Source organism: Rhyacophila brunnea, unplaced genomic scaffold (genome assembly GCF_057557595.1).
Source record: "Rhyacophila brunnea isolate RB1 unplaced genomic scaffold, BYU_Rbru_1.0 scaffold_6, whole genome shotgun sequence".
In the NCBI taxonomy this organism is placed as follows: domain Eukaryota; kingdom Metazoa; phylum Arthropoda; class Insecta; order Trichoptera; family Rhyacophilidae; genus Rhyacophila; species Rhyacophila brunnea.
The window spans coordinates 5,891,993-5,916,353 of NW_028233276.1; the positions used below are offsets into that span (position 1 = coordinate 5,891,993).

Genomic DNA, 24,361 nt, shown 5'->3' on the forward strand with positions numbered 1-24,361 from the left:
TGGTATTTAGTAATGACGACTCAAAGCAATAAAATTTTAAGTATTTCCAATAAATTATTTTAAAAAGTTTATTATGTACCATAGACAATATTATTACAAAACTGTTTTGTAATGTTAGTGCTACCATATCAAAATATTTATCACCCATATTTTAAATAAATACGACAGCATCTTATTATCAAATAAGGTTGTATTAAGAATTTGTTTTTCTTCACTGTTACTTGTAGTCATCGTCGTATATTGTATTATTTTACAGATAAAAAATCGCGTTAATTTAGTAAAGGAACGAAATAGGGATTCCTAAATTTCATCCAGCAATACTGAATAAAACTAATGTCCGCCATTGTAACATATGTCTTGGCGTGACGAGCCATGTCATTTAAATCAGGAAATTTAGAAAATATCAAATGGCAGATTCTTTTTTCGGTTTCGATTCCGCATTATCGGTAAGTCATTACAGCCGGTGGATTATCCAAAATTTTATTTCATCAGCTTTCCTTCGAACGAAGCTCAACGACTGTCTTGGCGAGGCCATGCATTTTTTTAAAGACATCAATTTAAGTCCGCGTTATATCTCAATATCCTCTAAAATACCGCCGGTAGAGCTGAAAATATGTGTACAAATTATTTTCAGAGTACCAGACGACAACTTTCTTCGAATATATCTGTATTCTGAACTACTTTGCTTGGCAGTTTTTCATCTGACAAGCGAATCGTCTCAACTGCCACCGGGCATTATAATGCTATTTATGTGTTTTTTAATGCGATAATATTGATATAAATTGACAAAGTATGATATAATTCCGCTAATATGTCAGATACCATGTTACATTCGTGTATTTCTAGTTACATTTACGACTGTTATAGATATTGTTAATGTTTTAGAATTTGAATGAAAGAGATGACGGGGGAGGTGGTCTTGAGGCGTCTGAGGACGAATATGATGCCCTTAATGATGAAACATTCGGAGAAGCAGGTGAGAGAACAAACTATAATTAATTCGATACCTGGAATCTGAAGATATTGAAAAAACAATGCATTTCATTGTACATAACCTCACTTTTCTATTGTGATGCTATTGCTATCTAATATCAAAAGGATAGAGTCGCTTGGGTGTGGTTGTGAAAATATTAGACAGTACTTATTTAAATATATAATACAGTACAATTAATATTGTTATTAAACAGCTATTAGGATAACACCTGTAGGTACATATTATTATAAAGTATGTAAATGTTACCATAGGAATGAATGTATAACAACACATATGTATTAAAAATAAGCACAATTATACAAAGCAAGTATAAGCTTTTTCGTACTATTGGTAATGCCAATAATTAACGATTGCGCAATATAGATTGAGGGCCTGATGTATAGAATTTTGACGTTCATCATGACGTAAAACTAGCTGATTGTGGACAATATGCATAGATGGCATTGCAATGACAGGGGTTCAATTTTTGAAGAAATAACCAGTTTTTTTTTTTTTTTTTTTTTTTCTCGACCATGTCCGATCCTAATAGGATCATATGGGCCTCCACAGAGTAGAGGTTTATATTGACAGATTTTTGTTTTTTACGAGAAATGGATGTCAGCCACTTGCTCAACCTATTAGGTCCATACCCTGACTCACACAAAAATTGAAAAACAATATGTGTACTTGCCAGACCCAGGATTCGAACCTGAGACCCACGGCGTGATAGTCCAACGCTTAAGCCGCGCGGCCACCGTGGGTGTCATTTACCACATCATTACCCATCATTACCACACCATCACCTTGCTTAAAAACGCGAGACAGCTTAAAAAGTGAGTGCGATCGCACTCGGTTATTACGATCATGGATATAGCGAGATCTCGGATGTAATGAGGAAACATTCGTTGACATTTTAGTTTATGATTTTCTCCATACATTTATTAACTTTTATAACGAGCTACTTATCGGATATACCGAGCAAAAATATCGTCAAAATGTTTCATAAAACTGTTAATAGTCGTTTAAAAATATTTTCGACCCTAAACAATAATACCCAACTAGACGAATGCCTCCGGGATCGGATTACGTTTATGACACCAGTAACTAGTGTCATGAACGTAGTTAAGTGTAAGTTAAGTACCTAATTGGTGTTATCGCCGACAACATTGAAAAAGTATCCACGCATATGGTTGAAATTTCATGTAAAAAATCTAAGCTGAAGTCAGTAGGCACCTACCAGCGTTCATTACAATAAACTTCTTTTCGTCGCTTAAGAAACAACACCGCGGAAGTCATTTAATTAAAATTTTCAGAGGAAACAAAAAACGTCTCAAAAAATTGAAAATTGATACCTTTTAACTCATTTTTTTTGTGTTTAGTTAAAAAAAAAAAAAAATTTTCATTCAAAAAGAATTTTTTCATAGAAGGAACACGGTGTAGGATTTTTTTACCTACCGAATGTTATTCAAAACTCAAAACCGCCAAATGGGGACTTATGCGGTGTTGTTTCTTAAAAGACGTTTTGTAGTTTATGAATGCCATGCTTGTTTCCGAGAAAAATTCTAATTGTGTATTTTTGTTTGAATTGCGAGTTTTTGTGTTATGTGACCGCTCATTTAAAAATACCTATTCTCTGATATAACGAGTAATGCTTATAACGAGCAAATTCAGTCGGTCCCATCTTCCTCGTAATCGCCAAGTTCGACTGTATTTAAAAGAGAAATACAAGTAATAACAGAAGTGTTGCGATATTAGACGGTTTGGTAATTTGACATTCGCATCTGTCAAAATAATAAAATGGCCAGCCGCCGGCAACAAACTAGCCTCTGGTGTCAAGCGGTCGAAGTCAAAAACCTCCATAGCTTTTAGTGTATATATTGAAACCATATCGAAGCAAACGTAAAATTTCTCATACAAAACTGAAGTAAGGCGATTTTCTTTTATTGTATTAACATATTTTAAGAATTGCCCTCCAGCTAGTTAAACAATCAATTGGATGGCAATGTAGTTTTTGGCGGTCTGATATTTTTAAAATTATAATTTTCCGTGAATTATTAACTATTTTTATAATATACAATGGTGAAAGTATGAAAACTATAACAGTTAATATAAACTTTAAATAATGTAATGGTTGCTTTATCACTCATTGAACAAAAATAAACGCACTGTGGATAGAAGCATTTGGACAATATTTTTCGAATCGCAAGCATTGCAACTACATCAGTCGACGCATGTGTAAAATATATGTTAATTTGGTAAGTTAGAAATCATGTTAATCATTACATAATATACATTACCTTTAGCAATTTAGTACACTGTATGAATAATGATCACTAAATACACTACTGACACACACGATGACCGCGCGGCTTAATCGTCGGCCTATAACGTCGTGGGTCCCAGGTTTGAATTCTGGGTCTGGCAAATAGAGACCGATTTCTATAAGCTGGCATACACGTCATCATGGTTATTTTTATGAATTAGTGGAACTAAATTCCTAAATTCCCCCCGCTTCAGCATCTTAACACTGCATTACGTCCGCCCCCCCGCCAACTCCATCGTCAATGCGACGCTAGCGACGCGATGACGTGTACGCCAGCTTATAGAAATCGGAGTCTACACATATTGTTTTTAAATTTGTATATAAGTCAGAGTATGGACCTAATTAGTTGAGCAAGTGGCTAACATTCATTTCTCGTAAAAACAAAATCTATTAACACAAAACCTTCACTCTGTGGATGCCCACATAATTTTATTAGGATCGGACAAGGTAAAAAAAAAGTTTACGCTATACACTGTATTTTGTAAAATAATAATTACATTATTGCCTTATCACCAGCATTCGTCAATTAAATATTGCCTATTTTGAATAACTTTACTGTAAGTTTGCGTTTAGTCAACACACATGCTAATGAAATATTATTTTCCCAGAAATATTGCATTAGAAAAATTATTTTTTACTTCTATACTGACTTTCCTTTGCCAGATTGAAGAGTATAATGAATTAAATTGGACTAAACATGACTCAAAATATTTCAACATACCAACATTTTATGGTTTTATCGGTTTGATTTAGTTTGGACGAGTTTGGTTTTTCTTATGGTAGCAAATTTCAAATCACACCTACGAGCAACCCCGCACTTGCTAAAGCTGTGATTAATGCAAAGTTGAGCATAGCTTCTTGTATATGTCCTTCCTCTTGATCCTGTGCATAGCTCGCCATGTACTGCCGCAGAATTTATCTATAACACTGATACAGCGGCTTTTAAGACTACCTTTCGGTTGTTTTGTTTAGAGGATTGGTTGTTAGCCATTAGCTCAACCCAACGTGAAATTATCTAGTCTATGAAACGAAGTGGCGAACATTCTAACCTTTTGCGAATGCACAGATAATCACAATAAATGATTCTTTATCTTAACCCTTGGTAATAAATAGGCCGTAGGCGTAGTTGGAATAGACCTGCAGGTTGATAATAATGATGCTGAAGTACAATGATATTTATCAATATTAATATATCGTTAGCAATAACTTTTTATATAATCGTCTGGCTCAGCGCTGTTCAATTTCTTTTAGGCCGCCATTTTTTCTTTAGTAAACATTTCGGGGCCAAAAAGGATAGTTAAACGAAAAGTCAGTTAATGTCAATTCAAAAGGGTTTTTTTATACAAAAAAGAAATCAAAAATAACACAACTAGAAATAATAAAAACAATAAAATTATTAGATAAGTTTTTTTTTTTTTGTAAAAATTTTTATTCATCATAAATTAATTACATTTACAAAACAAGGATTATACCATCGGTCCCTATTAAAAAAGTCGGATCTGAAATTTTGTCATTTTCGATTATTACGTAAAAGTTATTTAAACACTTTAAACATTTATACCACAATCACAGTTTTTTTTGTTTGTTTGAAAAATTTCGAGATACTCAAGTTAAAAATGACGGATCTACCGAGAGTGTCCGAATAACAATGTCGGTTCTTACCAACTGACATTGTTGGCTGGGCGTGGGTGAGCAAGATGCGTCGGATCTGACAGTTGCTGCTATGTTCACCGGACAGACGGATGTTTTTATAAACGTTTAGAAAAGTTTCTATAACCCGTATTTTTATTCATTATGGCAAGCAATAGGTCACAAAGGATATTTGATAAACATCTTTGATTGCTCGTACTGAAAAATAGCATTTTGCAGATCCGACTTTTTTAATAGGGACCGACGATACGTACTTGTAAGTTATTTAATGGGAGCATTGTGGCCTTAGTTGTTGAGCAACAATTTCTTTTATGTCTATATCAACATTTGTTGTGGCAAGTCTAATTAAATTTTCAAGCCTGGAGTCCTTCAAGCTGTTTCTATATTTTAATAAACAAAATGAAAACTAATTAGTCATATTTATTTATTTGTAATGCAATATTTTAGTTCTCATCAACAAATTTATGTTTTTTTCAAGCTGGAAAAATTAAGCAGTATATTTATTTGTTTTGATAAAGTATTTTTAATATCTAGTATTATAATGATATGTTTTCTTATTTTAATGTATGATGGGTAATTCTCTCCCCAATGTTTGATGAAAAATTTGCTGTACAGCTCACGGGCCGCAAAAAAATGCGGCCGCGAGTTGGACAGCGGTGATCTGGCTTATACAAATGTTGATGCAAGCTGTTATGATTTCCTGCTATTGATAAGTTTGTTGATAAACAGATGATTATAGTAAGTTTTATACTCTGTAGTCATTTCGTTTATTTTCGCCTTGTCATCATTTTGGTTGAGCAGCGTCATGTTAGTCAGGTTATTCTGTTGGAGAAGTCAGCATATTGGTCTATTCACTGCATGCATAGAATTTAATCATTCGTAGTAGGTAATATGAATACATATTATGTAATTTTTATTTGATGTCGGCAGTTTCTATCATCTCACAAAGTAATTTCTTCTTTTCGGTATCAGTTATTCCTTTTTTGTTTATTATTATTCGACCATGTCCGATCCTAATAGAATCATATGGGCCTCCACAGAATAGAGGTTTGTATTAACAGATTTTGTTTTTACGAGAAATGGATATCAGCCACTTGCTCAACCTATTAGGTTCATACTCTGACTTATACACAAATTGAAAAAAATTAGTAGTACAGTATAAAAAATGGTGGTCGACAAATATATAATATTACTTTGTAATCAACCTCAGTGTTTACGAGAACTGAATGTTAAAAGTTAAAGTGTATGTGCATCGAACTGTAGTATAATTGTCTTTCTCTTGAATAAGAGTGCTATTGTGATAACTCGTTAATGTCGTGTTTAATCACCACCATCTCAAAATGGAGATTTTATGATTACACCACTTTTCTGGAGAGGGTTTGAATAGATTACAGTATTGTACTATGATTTTATTACGGTTCGCAATGTTGATTCTATTTGTATGTCAGTTTCTTGATTGTGGTATGTTCAATTCATGGAAGTTCAATCGTGTTTTCATTTTTCTTAGGAGAAGACGGAGACTGGGAGCAGCAGCACGAAGAGCTCCTACTCTCGGAGAACGACAAACAGGGCCAGGATCTCGGTGAGACCTTTTATATGTTTTATCATTAAAAAATTTATAAGCAGATATACTAAATAAGGAAACTGTCTCCGTGAGATAATAGTCTAAAGTTCAGTGGAAATTTTATAATAATTATAGTGGTACCGCTCGGTTATTAATTACGCTAATTACGGTGTGCATTGTGTATTTTTATTAGCTAGGAATATTACAGTGGCGAAAGGTGGAGGTGAGCTGTTATGATCCAACATTAATAGTGCACACTAAACTTGTCAGTCATACGTATTGTTTATTTTCATTGAACTAAGACTACAAAATGCAGATAGTGTTAGTTAGTTTTTAAAATTCAATGGAAACCTACGTACACCGAGCCATAATAGATAATGGTCAAAAAATATTTGTCTATCCATAAAATATCTAAAATTATGCCATTAAACTATACAGAATTTTAGGTGTTTAATAGATTGAAGTATATTTTTTTCTATTATGGTTTGGTTTAAGCAGGGCTTTAATTTTAAAAACTAGTCATCAACATTTAAGTTTGTAATATTATGCATTCTTAATTCAACAAAAATAAATAAGTATGACTGAAAAAGTGTGTGCCATTTTTGTTGGATCGCTCATAGCATACTAAACTACTATATAGCGTTTAATTGAATTTCAAAAACTGACTTTTAAAGTTTTTATTCTTAGTTCAATGAACATAAATAAGTATTGTTACCTACCAAATGGGAGCCCAGTAGAACTTTTTTATTATAGTTTGATACTAATAAATTCCTTTAACTGTTATTGCAAGATCCAAGAGGAAGCAAATAGAATGCAAATACAATATGACAAAAGATATAAGAAAAAATACTGCCAGGCTTTAAGCCTGGACTCATCGCTCTGTGCAACAATATCATTCTAGATGCAATTTTTTTTCGGTTTCTTTAATTCATATTCGATTTGGCAGAGGCATTCTTGTCTCACCTGGTGCTGGAAGAGTATGACGATTACAACTCTCCGCGAGACTCCCCTCAGCAGAAGGCGAGAGAGAACAAACCCAACGCAGCCCCGCCCAAGAGGAACGCGGCCGGCGCCGGATACGCACCTCCCATGCAGCAAATCCTGCAACAGCCACCGCCGATGGCTATGCCGCCCCTGCAGCAAAACGTGACGCAGGTATGAACGACTCCTCTATTATTTCAATTCGAGATTTTTTGATGTCAGAAAGGGAAATTGAGCCCATATCCGGAAAACGAGTGTTATCGTGATAACGCTGTTTTTTGGTAAATCGGTTTAAATTACGCGGCATACACCTATGCATGCACTCACCAAATATTACTTTGATATTCTAACAAGAGGTGGCAGTAGACAGTCTAAACTGACCACGTGTTGCACGCTGCTTATTCGTAACTGAAATGTTTGACTGCCAATATCTCTGATCGCCGTTTTCAGGATAACGCTCGTTTTCCGGATATGGGCTCAATTATTGTGTTTGCCTTCCAGGCTATGTGGGCGGTGTGTTACTTTTTTGTGAGATATGTTGTATTTGCTTATTCCCTATTTAGAGGATAATCTAATTACAGAGGCAGTTATTGCTCGAGGCTGCTGTGGTGTATTATTAATCCACTGGTTTTATGCAGGCAAAGTCGTTAGCTCAGCACTTTCGGGTCGCCTAAACCACGTGTGAATCTCTTTTTCTTACCGAGGAGGCCAGTTGTATAGCGCCAATTGCTCGCCCTTTTCCTGGTGTTGGCTACAGCTAACGATGCATTGCCCATAGGTCGCCATGGAGTGGCCAGCAGATGGAACTTGCTGACAATTTGCAACTTTTTTTATGGCCATATCTACCAGGCTCCATCTACTTATGTCAAATAGCCATTTACCACTAATTACATGTTTTACTATTTATCAATAAATGTTTTTTCGAATCCTGTGTCTGATCATGTTGTTTTTCAATGTGTTGTTACCCAGAGCATGGACCTAATATGTAGAGCTAGTGGTTAACATCTATTTCTCAATAAAAATCTGGTAAGAGGTTGTATTTTTTCATCTAAATCAGGGATTCACAAAGTGTGTCCCGCGGGCCAATTATGTCCCGCGTGACCTTTTGATGTGTCCGGTGAGCTTTATGTTAAATCTGTATTATTTTTTATTCTTGATATCGAATATTACAAATTACATTTAAAATTAAATACCCTCTGGCAAGAATGAATGGTAAGACATTATTTGTGTATGCGGATATGCGAAGTGAGGGTGGTTCAGCATAGTTACGGGCGCGCCGCTGCCATAGTTGTTGTGTTGTTAGCTGTCAAATGTGTTGTTCAATAGCTGTTGAAAAATATAACCCCAAATCACCACTGTGAGTCCGATAATGTTGCAATTGCATTCAATCATATCGCATCTGTTTTGCATATTCAAAATATGAGCCTAGATTGCAGGATTTAGTTTCAAACAAACAATTGCATAAATCACATGGTGAAAAAATTAAATATTATTTTTTAGTATATTAATAAGAGTAATAATGTATGTTTAGTTTTAAAAATATAAGTTTACACAATGAAATAATTAAATAAAATTAAATTTTTGCCTTTGTTTTTTAGTTTTTATGTCAATTTGATGAAAAAGTTTATGAACCCCTGAATTCTAAATAACAAAAAACACTGTTTTTCCGCTTCCATCGTTTTTTTTCAATGTCTTTGTGTGGTAATGTGTTGCAGGGCCAAGCCCCACATCCGGGCACCTGGCTGAAGAATGCCTGCACGGTCGAGGAACTGGAGAGGAGCATGAGGCAACAGCCTCAGCCGCCGCCCCCTCATGTCCAGCACCAGATGCCCCTCATCATGCCGTTCTATCAGGTTAGTCAATTGCAGCAATCGCACAGTTAATGTCACTTGTCAAAATGACATCAGCTAGGCTTGCTAGCAATAATAAAGTTTGGGTTTGATCACATTTGATACATCGCACTCCCGCAATTAAACCGCTACAAGTTCAAAATTACATGTTATGAGTTAAGTATGTACTACGTTTCATAGTCTATCATTCATAGTACATGTAGCGAAAATTTCATATGCATGACTCATCAAATGCAAGTCAAAATTTCTTTCAATATCTAAATATATTTCGAAAACACAGTACAAAATGTGAAAGGTAAAAACTTCAAAGCTAATTTTCTATGTTTTTTAGATATTGGCAATAATGAAGTAATGTTAAAAAGAAAAATTATTATTTCAGCCGCGATTCCCTCCCGGTGTGATGGCTCCGTCTTCGGGTCCCCCCATGCCCCTACCCCATCAGCATCAGCACCCCCACCCGCACCTGCCCCCCGGCTTTGGAGGACCGCCGCCGCATCTTCCGCACCACTTCCCCAACTATAACGTGAGTTACTATTTCCATAATGTTGTCATTTTGTGCCCCCATATTGTATGCCAATACTGCTCATCTATGGGTGCAGTAGATTTATCTACAAGAGATATCTGTATGACCACCATTACGTGTTGATCTGCAGGCTCAATCTGTAGCTCGAACGTGCTGTGTATGGGCATTATTTTTCAACATCCCTCAGATAGATTTGATCGACTTGCAGAACGACGAGCAATTGACAGTATCATAATATATACCCATTTAAGTGTCTAGATTTGAGAAAGAATATATCATTTTCTGCGACATTTATACAAACAATCAATTAGAATGTGTATGAATAAACTTGTCGATGTCAAAAATTCAACGATAAATCGATAGTTTGAAAGAGTTTTTTTGTGTCATTTGATTAGCAAATGGTCCCCCTGCCCAACGGGATGATGCCTCAATCGGTCTTGCCGCGTCCTCCCCAGCCGCAATCTCAGTTGCCAGGCCAGGGGCCGGGACAGGGCCAACCTCAGCAGCCTCCGCCTCAACCGGGAAGTCTGCAGGCCATTGAGCACCAACAACAGCAGCAACAGCAGCAGCAACAGAACAATCTTCATCATCCACTGCACAACCAAAATCAGGTAGATTATCCTCTCACCATTCTCCTACTTCTTCCTCATAGTGAATCTTAAGGGTGTATTAAAATCTTGCTTCACTGCGACTACTATGCTGGTAAAATTAAAAATAAAACCTTTTTGGACGGCAGGAAGTCTATGGAGAAGTCTATCGCCGTGAATGCTAAGCATGTGTGATGAAGACCTCCAATTACGTGATGGATCCAATGATCCTAGGTGCCCAATTCCTTAGCAAATACAAAAGTGTAGTTAATTAAATCTATTGTATACTTGTATTAATATGGACGTCTCGATACTCTGGGATGGAACATCATAAGACAGGCACGTCGGATAGAATTTTGGTTGATTGCACCATAGACCCATGAAAATGTAAATCGTGTGTTTTGTTACAATTTGATTTCATTAAACACTATTGGGTGGCCTCGATTGCCTTATGTTGATGACATAGATTAAAAAAAATTCATAACACATAAAACTTGTGTGAATGTACCTTAAAGTGTTTGTTCAATAATATGTCAATAGACCAGACCGTTAATGTTTTTTACTGTACTTTTGACTATATAGAACCAACCGGTTCAGCAGGGGCCAGGTCAAGGGCAGGGGCAGGGACAGAACATGTGGCAGCAGCCTCCGCAAGGCATGCTGGCCAATGTACGCATGCCACTCAACAACATCCACCCCCTCCAACAGATGCCGCCCCCCCTGCGCCAGATCAACCCGGCAGGGGGTCCGCCCATGCAGAACGTCAACAACGTCATGGGACAGAACTTGCAGATGGCGCCACACCTCATGATGAACCGCCCACCCAACGCTCATCGCCCCCCGCAGATTAATCAGGTTTGAGTACTTCTGCAATCCTTTTCTAGCAGTCATATTTATAGCGCTTGTACACGTGCAAAGATTTACTGGCAGCAATAGTATGTATTTTAAACTATCATGACAATAACTATTTACACGTAAAAGTGCTGACTGTCTCTCTATGTCTCCTGTCATTTTTCAAAAGTGAGCGAGACGCGATGTTGTCATTTTATGGTACAATTATTACTATTTCACAAGTATTGACAATCGGTTAACCTCAAAATTCTGTCATTACTTTACAATGATAATCAATTACTCATACAATTGTGTATTAACTACTTGATAGGATTCCTGAATCTATAGAAAGGTAGCACTGAATACATTTTATGTAAAATGGTGGTCTGTTCTTGTTTTTCTTGCTTCAGTTATTTACTTATTTGTGATTGAATATGATTGTTTATCTAAATATTACAATTCATTGCAAAAAAAATCTTTTACACTTGTAATGCTAGCATGATTTATTTGTATCTCAGCATAGTCATGATAATTTAATCTCACAACACGTGTGAAGTTTGTTTCAAGTGAATATGCACTGCAACAGCTGATTTAATCATTAGACTCAGTAATCTTTTTATCATCAAACCATTCAATAATCCAAATGTCTTACGTACACTCTACGTCTCATTAGTGCGTAGCATTCTTGAATATGGGTCGATTATTTGGTGTCCTTATGAGGTTTCGAATAAGCTTATTTTAGAACGCGTCCAGAAGAAATTAGTTCGATGTCTTTATTTTAAGACATAACCATTTCCTTTCGATAATTCGAATGATTATTTTCGACTGCCTTTCTACAAGGCATGCTTACTTTTCTTTACTCTACTTTACTTTTGAAACACTTTTGCCTGCTATCGCGAGGGATGGTTTCTAATCTTGGTGTCCTAATGAATTTGAATTTGCATGCGCCTGTCAATTACCTACGTGGTTGCAGCCATGATTTATCCTCGTGTCAAGCCTATCAGGCACCATTAGCGAGGGGGGCAAGACTAGTCAATGCGCTCCCCAAAGACGTAGACATTTTCGGTGAAGTGCTATGTATTTTGTATCTGAAATTATATTTTTCTATATAAAATTGTATAAAGTACCTATGATTTAATTTTTTATTATTATTATTTTTTATTATTATTATTATTTTATATATTCTCTTCTTCTATCTTGTGAGCGCTATATTTGTTATAATGTAATTCTCATGTTGTGTACGTTTTGAATTTAGATTTGTTCTGTCCACACTGTTTCTTAAATAAATAAATAAATCTGTACTTTCATGTAGCATAGAAGGTTTGTGGTTTTGAACATCTTTTTTTCAAATTGAAAGATCATAATAATTGTATTGTCATAATTTTCAGCAGATTAACCCTAATCAGGCGCCGCAGCAGGCTATGATGAATCAGAAAGCGGGCAACCCGCACCCGCCCAACAGTCAGCATCACTTCCCGCATCTTCAGGGGCTGGTGCGGCAGCCCCAGCCCCCGCCTATCAAACAGCAGCAGCAGCCCAACAACGGGAACCGTCCGTTTGCTAGTCAGGGCGCGACCGACGCCAACGGGATGGTTGCACTGGAGCAGGTCATAAAGAATTTGACTAACACGGAGAATCTCATTCAGCTGATCCACAACACTCACCCCATGCTGCAGAAGCTCGACCGAGTCTTCAACCGACATGACCAGGAGCCCAACGATAGATACTACAATTCGGTGAGAGAAACACTTCATTTCTACCTATTGTTAATTGAACTATTAGAAATTATGAATTAAGGACATTCAAAACATGATGTGAAACAGTACAAAGAAAAAGAAGTAATGCATAAAGAAGTACAATCAAGATAATAATATATATATTACGTTGCGCCTGTGAATGGCTAAGGTGGCTTCGAATTCCGGATCTGGCAAATTCATATGTTGTTTTTCAATGTGTTTGGACCCTATGGACCTAATAGGTTGAGTAGAGTGGCTAACATCCATTTCTCGTAAAAACAAAAAAAAAACTTTATTTGTACAAGCGGCTCTCATGGTGCGGTGTGTAAGGTGCTGACCTTTCATCCAGGAGCTCCGGGTTCGATCCCGGTGAGGACACAATGTATTATATATTATACATGGTCATGACAGGAGCGTTACCTTCTCCACGACAAACCTCAGTTTATCGTGCTATTGGGGTCCATAGCGACACTGACTTTACTGCCGGGATTTCAGTAGGCTTATCAGTAAAAACAGGGATGTAGAAAATGTGACGGAACGTTCTATAAGTCTTATCTTCATTGTACGATCATTTATTGCAGCAGGGTTCTCGTAACATGCAGCAGCAGAGGAACCGCGCTAATCCGGATGATCAATACTCAGGCCTGATGTCCAATCGAGAGAAGCAGTGGCTCCTCAACATTCAACTTCTGCAGCTCAACACTGGGACGCCATATCAGGATGACTACTATTATACGGTAAATACTATACATGGATAAAATTACATGCAACGATTCAGATACCAATTTGATTATCCTGACGCTTCATTAGATTGGTTGTGTGTTTGTGTTAAAAATTATAAGTTAGCCAAGAAATATTTATTGGTCATCTATACTGAACCGTCTTCCTATTTTCTTACTTAAAATCTTACTCTAAACGATTGTAGATTGCATTTAGACAAAAATTAACAAGTTGCTGGTTATATTTACAAAATGGCAATTTTCAGTATGAAAATAAATATCATACTGATGGCATTGACAGGGTACGTCACGAGTGGCTGTACTCAAAAGCCAATCGGGGTCACCCAATCATAGAGTTGTGTCAAACTGAAACTGAAATTGTTCCGTTCTGGCAGCGACTCAACGAAAAAATTAAAATTACATTTCTCATTGTCGAGCCTGCTCTTGTAATTTGTGTTCATGATGGTCGTTATCCAACTGATATCAGGTAGAGATGAAGGGTGCTTCTTTCGCCCCCTCAAATGCTGTCTTTTGGGATTCCTACGCACTATTTAGTCAGGAGATACAAAATGGTGCAAAATATAATTAAACAGGCATGTTTTTGGTCAAATTAATCCTCGACATAGTATCTATCACATGTCTCGATGATGTATCATTGTTTGGTAATATTAGGTTCCCTTGTTATTTTTCCAAACTCTTTGCATTAATCTGTATCATGAAAATATGTTAAAGGCAGGGAACTCAGAAATAATGGGAACTGAAATATCTAACGGGTGTGGAGTAAAAGGCAACCGATCTCGAGTGTGGAAGAATATGGGATAAACTCAAAGAAGTGCAAAGAATACATTTATCCTTCGTTCTGACAAGTGCTCTTAGTTTATGCGCTGACGCTCATACAATATTGGTGTATTTGAAGGTTGCAACATACACCATTGCACGTCTATAATGTGTGGTTCATTTTCATAGGACACACTCACATATTCAAAACCCTGCATCAAAATGTAGTGAATTGGAGAATAGCCTATCGGAATTCTATTTATTAATCTGTTTTGTGGTTAAAGGTGTTCCTGGATAGGCAAGCGAAGAAAGAAAAGTTGGAGGTGAAAGAAGCTCACAAGGCGAACCAACAAAATCATCCGTTCAGTCAGCAAAATCTCAACAATAATAGATACCACGGTGAGACAATATGTCATTTATCATTCATTTTAACGTAGAAACATTCGTTATTGGCATGACTATGTATAAGGAAATTCTGGTTATATGATGATCCCCGTATTAATCTACTTTGTGTAAAAAAACTTTCATCGTGAGGAATATTTATTAAACTCCGACTTCTATTATCTTGGTGCAACACCAGAGCTTTGTAAGTAGCATGAAAGGACGGAAGCGGAAGACGGGCGTAGAAATATGTGTGAAAATAAAAGGGGAAGTTTAGTTCCCCAGATGGCTGTGATGAAGTATCAGCCAGAATATAGAAGTCATCGTACTGAACAGATAATATGATCAAGCATAATATGTTTGGGGGCATAAAGAATACTTGAAATTGAAATAACCACTTTTTCTTATTGTGGCATCTCCTGGCGGAGGTCGGCCACCATTAGGGCGATCTTAGCCTTATCATCTGCTACTCGGAACAGTTAAGTGGAGTTGCACTCGTACCAATCATGGAGGTTTTTAAGCTACGAAATGCAGTGTTGTCCTTTGCTACGCTTACGTTGACCTTTCCTTGGATGACAAGTTGGAGAATGGTGTACTTTTGTCCTCTCATAATATGGCCGAGGTACTGTAGTTTTCTGGTTTTGATGCTATGCAGAACTTCTTGGTTCTTTCTCACCCGATTGAGAACTTTTGACTAAGAAATTTGTCACCCGATCAGTCCATGGAATTTTGAGAATGTGTCTCTATACAGCCATATCTCAAAAGCTTCAATTTTCTGTGACATCTTGGTTTAGCGTCCATACTTCCATACAATCGAAAAGAATTCAGAGATCATAACAATGAACCATACGCAGTCTCAGACCTAGGTTACGGTCTAAGGATGTGTCTCATTTTGAGAAAATCACTCGGCAATCTCAATTCTAGTTTTTTTTCCTGAGACTGATCCCATTTTTCATTTACCCATGTTCCTAAATATTTTTAATGGGTCGCACATTCAATTGGTTCACTGTTAATGACAAAACTTGTGTAGGTGTTTGGGTGTCGTTATTTTTTATAGTATTAATAATTTTGTTTCATAAATAACCATTAAAACAACATAAAAGATGTGAAATGTCAAAAATATGCACTCATTGTGAAATGTTAGTCTCCGAATAGTGCGCATTGTATTTGAGGTTGCACATACTTCTCTTGCGGGTGTCAGCCCATTTCCTCATCTCAGGGCGGTCCAGGAACCAAGTGCTCACTCTGTGTTCTTTATAAACCTTATGGAGAACTCTCTATCTAACAATGCAACCTGTCAAATCTACAGTTTGTTTGCCTTCAATGTATAGTAGAAATTTAATATTATATGGTGATCGGTGATCCTACATCTGTTTTATTATTTTTATTTCTGCCTGCACAAATAATAATGAACATGAATAATTGATGTGTGTACTGTTTGTTGCTCTCAGGTGCTGGTGACGGAGGTCGGGAGAGACGCAACAGTAATCGTAGCAATAGTGAATCAAATAGTGTCAATAAAGAAGGTCCCCGACCGCATTACGTGCCTACGCAGTTTGAGAACTCACTCGGCAAATTGCAGGTGAGATTATAAGAATAATTATTATTTTCTTGTTGAAAAATTTGGGTCCTTGCAGAAGACGAAATGAAGGTTCACATAGTCAAAAAAATCTAGTAGTGTGTTTAGACTGGCTTCAGGCTACATCTGCCAAGTAGACATCAACAACTGAATAATATCAGCATGGGGTGGTGTTATACGTTTGTAGAACAAGTGACATTTTTATGGTGCTGAGGTAATTTTTCTTCTTTGTCCCATGTCCCTTGGGTAGAACCATTGATATATTGATGAACCTTATGAAATTTAAAATGGCTCCCGATTTTCAGCGACTCAGCCCCCCCCCCCCAGTGGTGAAACTTACTGTTTTAATATCAGCAGACTCAATATAAGCTCAATTAATATTTACTTATAATACTTACTGTGCTTTTGTCGTGGTACAGTTTCAAATTGGTAACTATGAGTATTAGTCGTCCAAGTTAAATTCATCAATGGGTAGAACATATTGACACCTGTAGTATGAAGTCGAATAGGATGATGATGATCATTTTTATAATCAATATTGTCTGTTTGTAGTGTGGTTCAGTGACAGCTCCCCGCAAGATAATCGACATGGAAGTAGTAGGCCCCGAGGAGTCTGGCAACACCAGCATCACATCCACGTCGTCAGTGGGTGGAACTGCAACACCCGCCCCGATCGGAGCGGTGGGCGGTGCTTCCAGAGGCGCCCGACAGACCTTACTGGCCATCGAAGCCCTCTATAGACAATTATTGAAGGTTGAAGACCTCTCTGAACCTTTGGCTATAGCCAATGCATTGGTTCTAAAGGTATGTCGATAGATTTATAAGGAACTGAATACACAAAAATTTGTTAATTTAATATTGAGAGGGTTATTTAACATATTCCTTTGTTTTATGTAGGAGCGCGAAGAAAAACAGAAAGCTGTGCTTTTAGAACAACAACGTGAAGCGTTGGAGAGAAACGGGTCCACAGAGGAAGAGTCATCGACGGCCGACGTCCCGTCCAATCATTTCTTAAGAGGAATCGAGAGCGTCCGCAGACAAGCCGGGGAAACTATCACTATAACTAATTCGTCAATAGCAGCCCCGCCCTCGTTAGGATCTGCTGCGGGACCTAGGGTGGCTGCCACACCCGTCGTCACTAGCGGGGAGAGCGACACCGAGCTCATGGGAGGACTGCTGGCTGGACTGCTTCACGATGACAAATTGGCCGCCATCGTCAACGTTAGAAAGGGAAAGGTTATATATTGGTTTTTTTTACTAATCTTAAAACATAATGGCATAATAAATTTTAATTCGAATCGATTAATTCGGACTTGAATAAAAACGTTAGAATCACATGTTACGTGAAGTCACAATGCAGTGTGTGAAAAAGTCTAGAAAAGACAATTGAGTACAAAACAATGTTACTTTATGTTGATTTAATTCCAGAACCTTTTCCCTATTCCTCTGTATTTTTTATGGTTGATGGAATTACAATAAAACCATTCCACTTAGTTTAATAATAAATAGCACCGGATTCGTCCGCTTCAAAGGGACATTTTCAAACGGATGCAGAATATACAATAATACAGATATTTACATGTAATAACAAATTTTAAAAGTAAAAAGGTTGATGCCATTATTCAGGAAGATGAACGGTCCGAGCGGTGAACATTTGGGTCCACTGTAAAGTAAACGGATGAGGGGGCGGGAGGTAATTTGAATTTAATGAATAGAACCAAGTCTCATTCAGTTTCATTTAAATAACGATAAATTGAACAGTCTAATTAGTATGACGGCAAATCTTATTATTAGTGATGGTACAAAATATAACCAGAATTTGCTGGAGCGGCAATCAACCAATGCGAAATGGTATATCGCAAATAGACTGACAAGCTACAGGAATTCTTGGAGGCATCGTGTGGTGACTGTAGAGAGGACGGTTGTAGAAAAAGAAGAAGAAATATGACCATTGTAATCTAATTTGTTTTCAATTTTGCAGACTCTGGTGGTGCGTATCTTAACCCAGGCAATACCAACGGACAGGTGGCGGGCCCCCTTAGGAAGGCTGTGGCCTCGCCTGTTGCGCACTTTGCCCGCGGCTGTGCGGAGAGACTGGGCGCTGCTGTCGCCGCTGAGCGAGCTCTTCCGACAGTACCTGTCAGGGACGGAAGGCTGGGCGCCCGTGTCCGACCTCTGCCTCACTTTGACAGAGGGGGCGCCGGCCACTCTGCCCCGCTCCGCAACCCCTGCACCTCAGCAGAGGAGCATCATGCATTTTCTTATTACTACCCAGGTAATGTATTTTATGGTTTAAGCGTTATTCAGTTGAATGGCGACTTGTATTTTTCTGTAATTAATTATTGGAATGTATTTTTGATTCGAGCACTGTATATTTAACTACAGTTTTATTTTGAAAATGAATCCATAAATTCATATTAAATGTTTATAACTTCCTTCCTTAGATGAAAGACTGTATGTCTTCAACCCTATGGCTACCTGTGTTATTCCTAAAGGACACTATTCAGTGGTATTTAAATATACCTTATGTTCAAGTAATCCTAAAACGTCACTATTGACTGACGGTTAAAATTATTAAACATGGAACATGCTTTGCCTACTGATTCTCTGAATGCTGGTTGCCCAAATTCGAATGAAAATTTATTTGTCAAAGTAACATAATCCAAAGGATTCAAACAATTTTACTTTTCTGAAAATTATGTAATTACAATAAGAATTAATAATAATAGACGAACAATACGTCGCACAGAATGTAGGCTACTGAACGTAAAATGAAAATAATCAGGGTGGGCTGCGCGTCTATAGTTATTCTACGTCTATTTTTCGTAAAGCTTTTGCGTCAGAGATTATGAGTAAAACATGAATTGATAATAACCTGATGACACTTTTATGATGGAGCATTTATATTATTTATGAAAGTGAAGGTTGATCATTAAATTTGCAGTGGCTGCACTGTGTTTTATTTGAAGCAAATTTGCATTTTTGGTCTGAGATTATTTTGACAGTGCCAGTATCTCTTAGAAAAAACCCTTACATATTTTTTAATCAGACACTGTATGTTTGTCAATCAGTTGGGTCTGTCGCTGCTGAGCGAGTTGGCGTGGCGAGCATGCGCGCTACCTCAGCCGGCACCCGCCGCGTGGTGTCGTCTGGCGCGCGTTTCTGCCCGATTGGCCCCTTCTCCGCCGCTCCCCCACTCTGCGACTCCCCTGCGGCCCATGCAGAAGCCGCTGCCGGCCGCCCTCATCGCTGGACTTACGGCCCCGGAAGTCGAAGCCTTCACTGACCTATTGTGTGGCTCATAAAACACGAAAGAGTACTGTAACCCTGACCGGATGGTAAAGCATACCGTACGAGTCCACGCGAGAAGCACCACTGATTTGATTATGCTATGATTCTAAGCAATTGTTAATAATGTGGTTATGTATAAAACATCTTTAATGTTATACTGACGTTTAATCTCTCGTTTGGCTCGTAAAATATATTTGCATTGTTGCATTGAGCCGCTGGTGATGAATACCATGCAATGGAGGTGTGATTTTACGCAAATACTAATTGTTATAATAGGAAAATGTATGAGACAACTATACCACAACTTGATGTTGAATCTCTCCCGGTAACCCAAGTACGCCGTAATAATACCGTAATACTGATTCACTTGGAAGTTCAGGATGGGTTGTAAAACATGATTTTGTATCATCCACATACAGAAAGTAACGTTGAATTGATTCTAGTGTAATTCGTGATGGATATTGAATTATTGTTTTCTCATTGTAGTGTTGCAAACGGAGAATATCAATGTTGGCACATGTGATTTTGAATATTTAATTTGATCATAATAAAACAAATGATATGTATTTGATTTATTATGAAAGTTGAAGGATTTAATCTGCATCCATCCAAAATCAAATAATTTGACGTAGAGACTGACCATCGTAGTTATTTGGGCTCGTTGCTTCGACATAGTTTTTATTGCTGTACGTAATAATTTTAAACAAAACGTAATAAACATCAAACAGAAAATAGTTAGCACGGATGGACAGATTTATTCTAAACAATGCTTACAAGATTTCTAAAGTAGATTATTGTAATATAAGGTTGAAACACACTTACAACACACCGTGCGTGTGTCGCGATTCTGCTAAACAGACACGTGTCAAGTGGTACTAACTTGTTTTTATTCCATTTATAAAGCAAAAATAAACTCATGGGCTTTGAATGTCACCAGAATTCGTGGGTGACATGTTTCGTTGTAAATGTGTTTTTGACTTAGTGCTTCTATGAGAAAAGTACAGTAAAAAGACTAGTATATTTAGCAATGTATGTAATAAATGTAACAACAATATCTACCCCACCGTAAATGTCAAGAAAAAAGGTAACAGTTGTTTTCTCGGCAAAAGTAAGCGGTAGATATATTCTAAAATTATACATACGGATGGTGTAATGTCTGTTTAAAAACCCCATCCTTGAAAGGTACACGTAAGCCTTACATATTATTTTTTCCTCATTAATTCTTTTTAGTTTTGTACCTTTTGAAACTGGTCACTATTGCCGAGAAATCACTGATGAATAATTATAATCTACAACACATTTTATACTTCTAATTACGCAAGCTAAATGTATCATTACTAGCCATGAAAGGTTTGGAATATTATATTCATTGGTTTTCTTTAATATTCCAAGCCGTAAACTGTCAACGCGTACGCTTACGCAACGTTGTCATTCATTTTACCGATGTGATTTGTGAGGATAAAGAGGAAAGTCCGTAACATTATTAACTATATGATTGAATAATTTATAGCTAGACGGCCGATGGTTCGCTTAGGCGACCATCGTGAATATATTACATTAGTTATCCTGGAGTGTCACTGGAGTTCCAAGATGGGCGGATACGTCTACATTTCGCAATTTTGTAATCCTTATGTAGGTAGTTTATAAAAACGATAATTTTCTTATAATAATTGCATTTAGAAATTGAATATACATGAATAATGAATTTTTTTAATATGCATTACAATTAATTTTAGACACAATTTTTTATTTTCAACGTTTCCATTTGTAAAATATACTAAAATCATAATATTAAAACACCAGTTGATTCCATTGTATTATTACGTTGCCTTGACTGAACTGATTTTTTCCACATTTATCAGTTTAAGTCGACTCTCACATCTAAACTCGCCTCGTGTGCTGCACATCCATAAATCAAACCTTCCGAGAACGGCGATCCAGTGTTGCTTGTGAAGACCGCGCATATCTACCTAGCGACAGTCGCACGTAGCCTTTGAAACGTGTAGCTATTTGAATGCGGCAAGCCGGTATAGGTATGACCGATTCGTAGGTGTTTATATGCGTCCTGGCGTCATCGACTCGGAGCCGAGAAGCATGCAACTTGTCGATTGCAATAGCAGATGTTTTTTGCAAACGAAACAGTCGCATTCAACCAATCTGTGGGGCTCCATTTGGCAAAGTGTGTATTGTGAATAACGATGATGTCACATCGACGTATTCGACAAGTAGGTGAGACGAGTTTTGATGTGAGAGCCGGCTTAGAGATTTGAAAATTTTATGTCTTAAAATAGATCTTTTGCACAACAATTTCAGTATGTTATAATGGCATTATCCAATATAAAAACATAACGGCATCACTTAGGCGCAATGCGCACTGCAATCCAACTTGACACCGATGTAATCCCAAAGATATACCAACAAAATTGCATTTACTTCTGCCAGAATCGTCACAATCGCAAGTGTCAAAATATTCAAGCCATATAATATCATTGTACATCAGACAAGGAATAGTGCTTTTATTTCTAACCAATAATCTTGCACTAATGCTTTGTGCGACAGTATACGCAGTTACGTGTGTTTTGTATATGCTGACAAAATCACATCGGCAAAGATGAAATGTTGCAGTTTAGTCGAGTAATTTTTAAAGTTGTTCAAACCGTTTTTTAAATATATGTGTAGTAGGTTAGTTCACTATCAAGGCAATGATTAGTTATTTTCTTTCATGTAAAGACATGCCCAAAGTCTCCATGAAAGAAACTATGAGTTAATTAAAAATAATCTGGTTGTAAAACCAATCAATAGTGAAGTTAATTCTTTATCTTTAGGATGCGATTACAAATTATCTTATTTCTTTCGGTGACGATTCGTCGGAACAGGTCGAGCGAAAACTCTGTATGAAAATAATTCTTTATTTCGATAGTTCAATATTATATGTACTCGTTTTTTAAATTCTGCTTGACGTCTTAAAACACGCTCATTGCTGCTATTTTTTAAATTTAGACATGCGTTACAACTGCACTCGGGTGAATGTATTTAGTGGAAGATTTCGTAATGGTTGACAAGACATTTTGAACAACGCAATCCAATGTTTTCGATCAAAACGATTTTAGATAGTTTTTCTTATCTGCGTCGTATATTGAATGCAGTAGTTTTCCATGACATGATAATATTATTTCTTAAAAATATGTCCATGGAAAATTCTGACAAAATACAACTATATTATTATGTATACAAATAATATATTTGAACTATATATACATTACATATTATAACATTTTTATCTCATAATAATTCATATAATATTTTGGACACCATTACTTTGTTTTTAGTACTGAACTTGGCGTCTAGTCGAATAATAATAATATTCCTAATGTGAAGTCAATAATCCATCTTCTGTTTGCAGTTATCACAATCAATCAGTTATCAACCGCAAATGACTATTAATTGACCAAAAAATATTTTATCTTGGCAGGTTTTGTGTATAGATTCTGGTGTACATTTCATCAACTAGTTTTGTCTTTGATGTTGTCTACAAAGACGTTGGATTGTGTTGATTCGAGTTGCGCTTTTTTAAAATTAAACTTGACGATGATCGGCAGGCGACGCTGTGAAGACGGCACGGCAGTGAAGATAGGTTTTTAATAATCATAGTTGTTTTTTGTTTTTAGTATTGTTTCCTTTATATTATATCGATAGAATACCGTTCCGTAATATATGTTTAAAAATGTAACGGTGTTTTGAATAAATCTATTATAAATCCTCCCCGCTTATAGAAGCGATGCCTGTCAAATTGAAGTGAGAATTTCAGATGCAATGAATCTACATTCCTAAAAATTACTTATCCAAAGTTAGCATTTGGCATCCTAGTTAAAATAGTGTAAAGTATAACATAACACATTATGAATTCGGTATCTTTAAAAATAGAATGCATTGGCCAGTATTTATTTTCTGTAATCGTGTATTTAGCAATATCGCTAAAATAAACACCTGTCCATATTTGCATGAATTAAATTTCGATTTTCATTAATGTATTGCGCTTACGGTTTTTTTCTCTACTCTACTACTAGTTTATATTTTTTTATTGAATCTGACTTTCTAGTTTGATATATATTTTCTGTAATGCTTAAGTATTTTTTTAGGTATAAAATAGTGGCAATTACCTCTTAAATATATGTATACATTACTATGATTTAAAAAAAATCAGTAGACATTTTGAAAAACTCACTCCATTTTGATGGGCATTTGGAAATTGTACATAGTTAACGGAAAAACTTCCAATCGTGTTTGACTCGGAGCGAGGATCATATTATATCTATCGATGAGATGTATCAAGAATAATTTTTTTTTTGATTAATTTAATTATATTTTTTAAATATTGAATATTATTACTTATTGAAAGTAGGAAATTGACATTGAAATGAAAATATTGACCACAATAAAAAACGAATATTTATAAGAAAATCCAATATAATATATTAATTTTAATTATGAAAGTTTGCGAAACGTTTATTCAACTTTGAAATAACGATTGGAAGTTTTTTTTTAAAATCTTATCCATTAGAAAAGTATGTATTAATTAACTACCCCCTAAATGTC

General features: G+C 36.5%; 1 protein-coding gene across 3 annotated transcripts; it reads left to right on the forward strand.

Annotated features, from left to right (window-relative positions):
• Positions 1-328: 328 nt before the first annotated feature.
• Positions 329-22,662, forward strand: Patr-1 (Protein associated with topo II related - 1). Of its 3 annotated transcripts, none has more exons than XM_085956811.1 (16): positions 329-446; positions 886-976; positions 6,454-6,528; positions 7,457-7,665; positions 9,207-9,344; positions 9,721-9,864; positions 10,260-10,475; positions 11,034-11,306; positions 12,671-13,018; positions 13,600-13,755; positions 14,799-14,913; positions 16,347-16,477; positions 17,027-17,278; positions 17,372-17,710; positions 18,456-18,749; positions 19,546-22,662. In XM_085956811.1, the coding sequence occupies exons 1-16, from the start codon at positions 408-410 to the stop codon at positions 19,777-19,779; spliced, it is 3,054 nt and encodes a 1,017-aa protein (XP_085812937.1). In that variant the 5' UTR covers positions 329-407; the 3' UTR covers positions 19,780-22,662. The 3 variants fall into 3 exon arrangements, with proteins under 3 accessions (XP_085812937.1, XP_085812939.1, XP_085812938.1); XM_085956813.1 differs by having other exon boundaries at positions 13,603-13,755; XM_085956812.1 differs by having other exon boundaries at positions 12,674-13,018.
• The last annotated feature ends 1,699 nt before the right edge of the window (positions 22,663-24,361 follow it).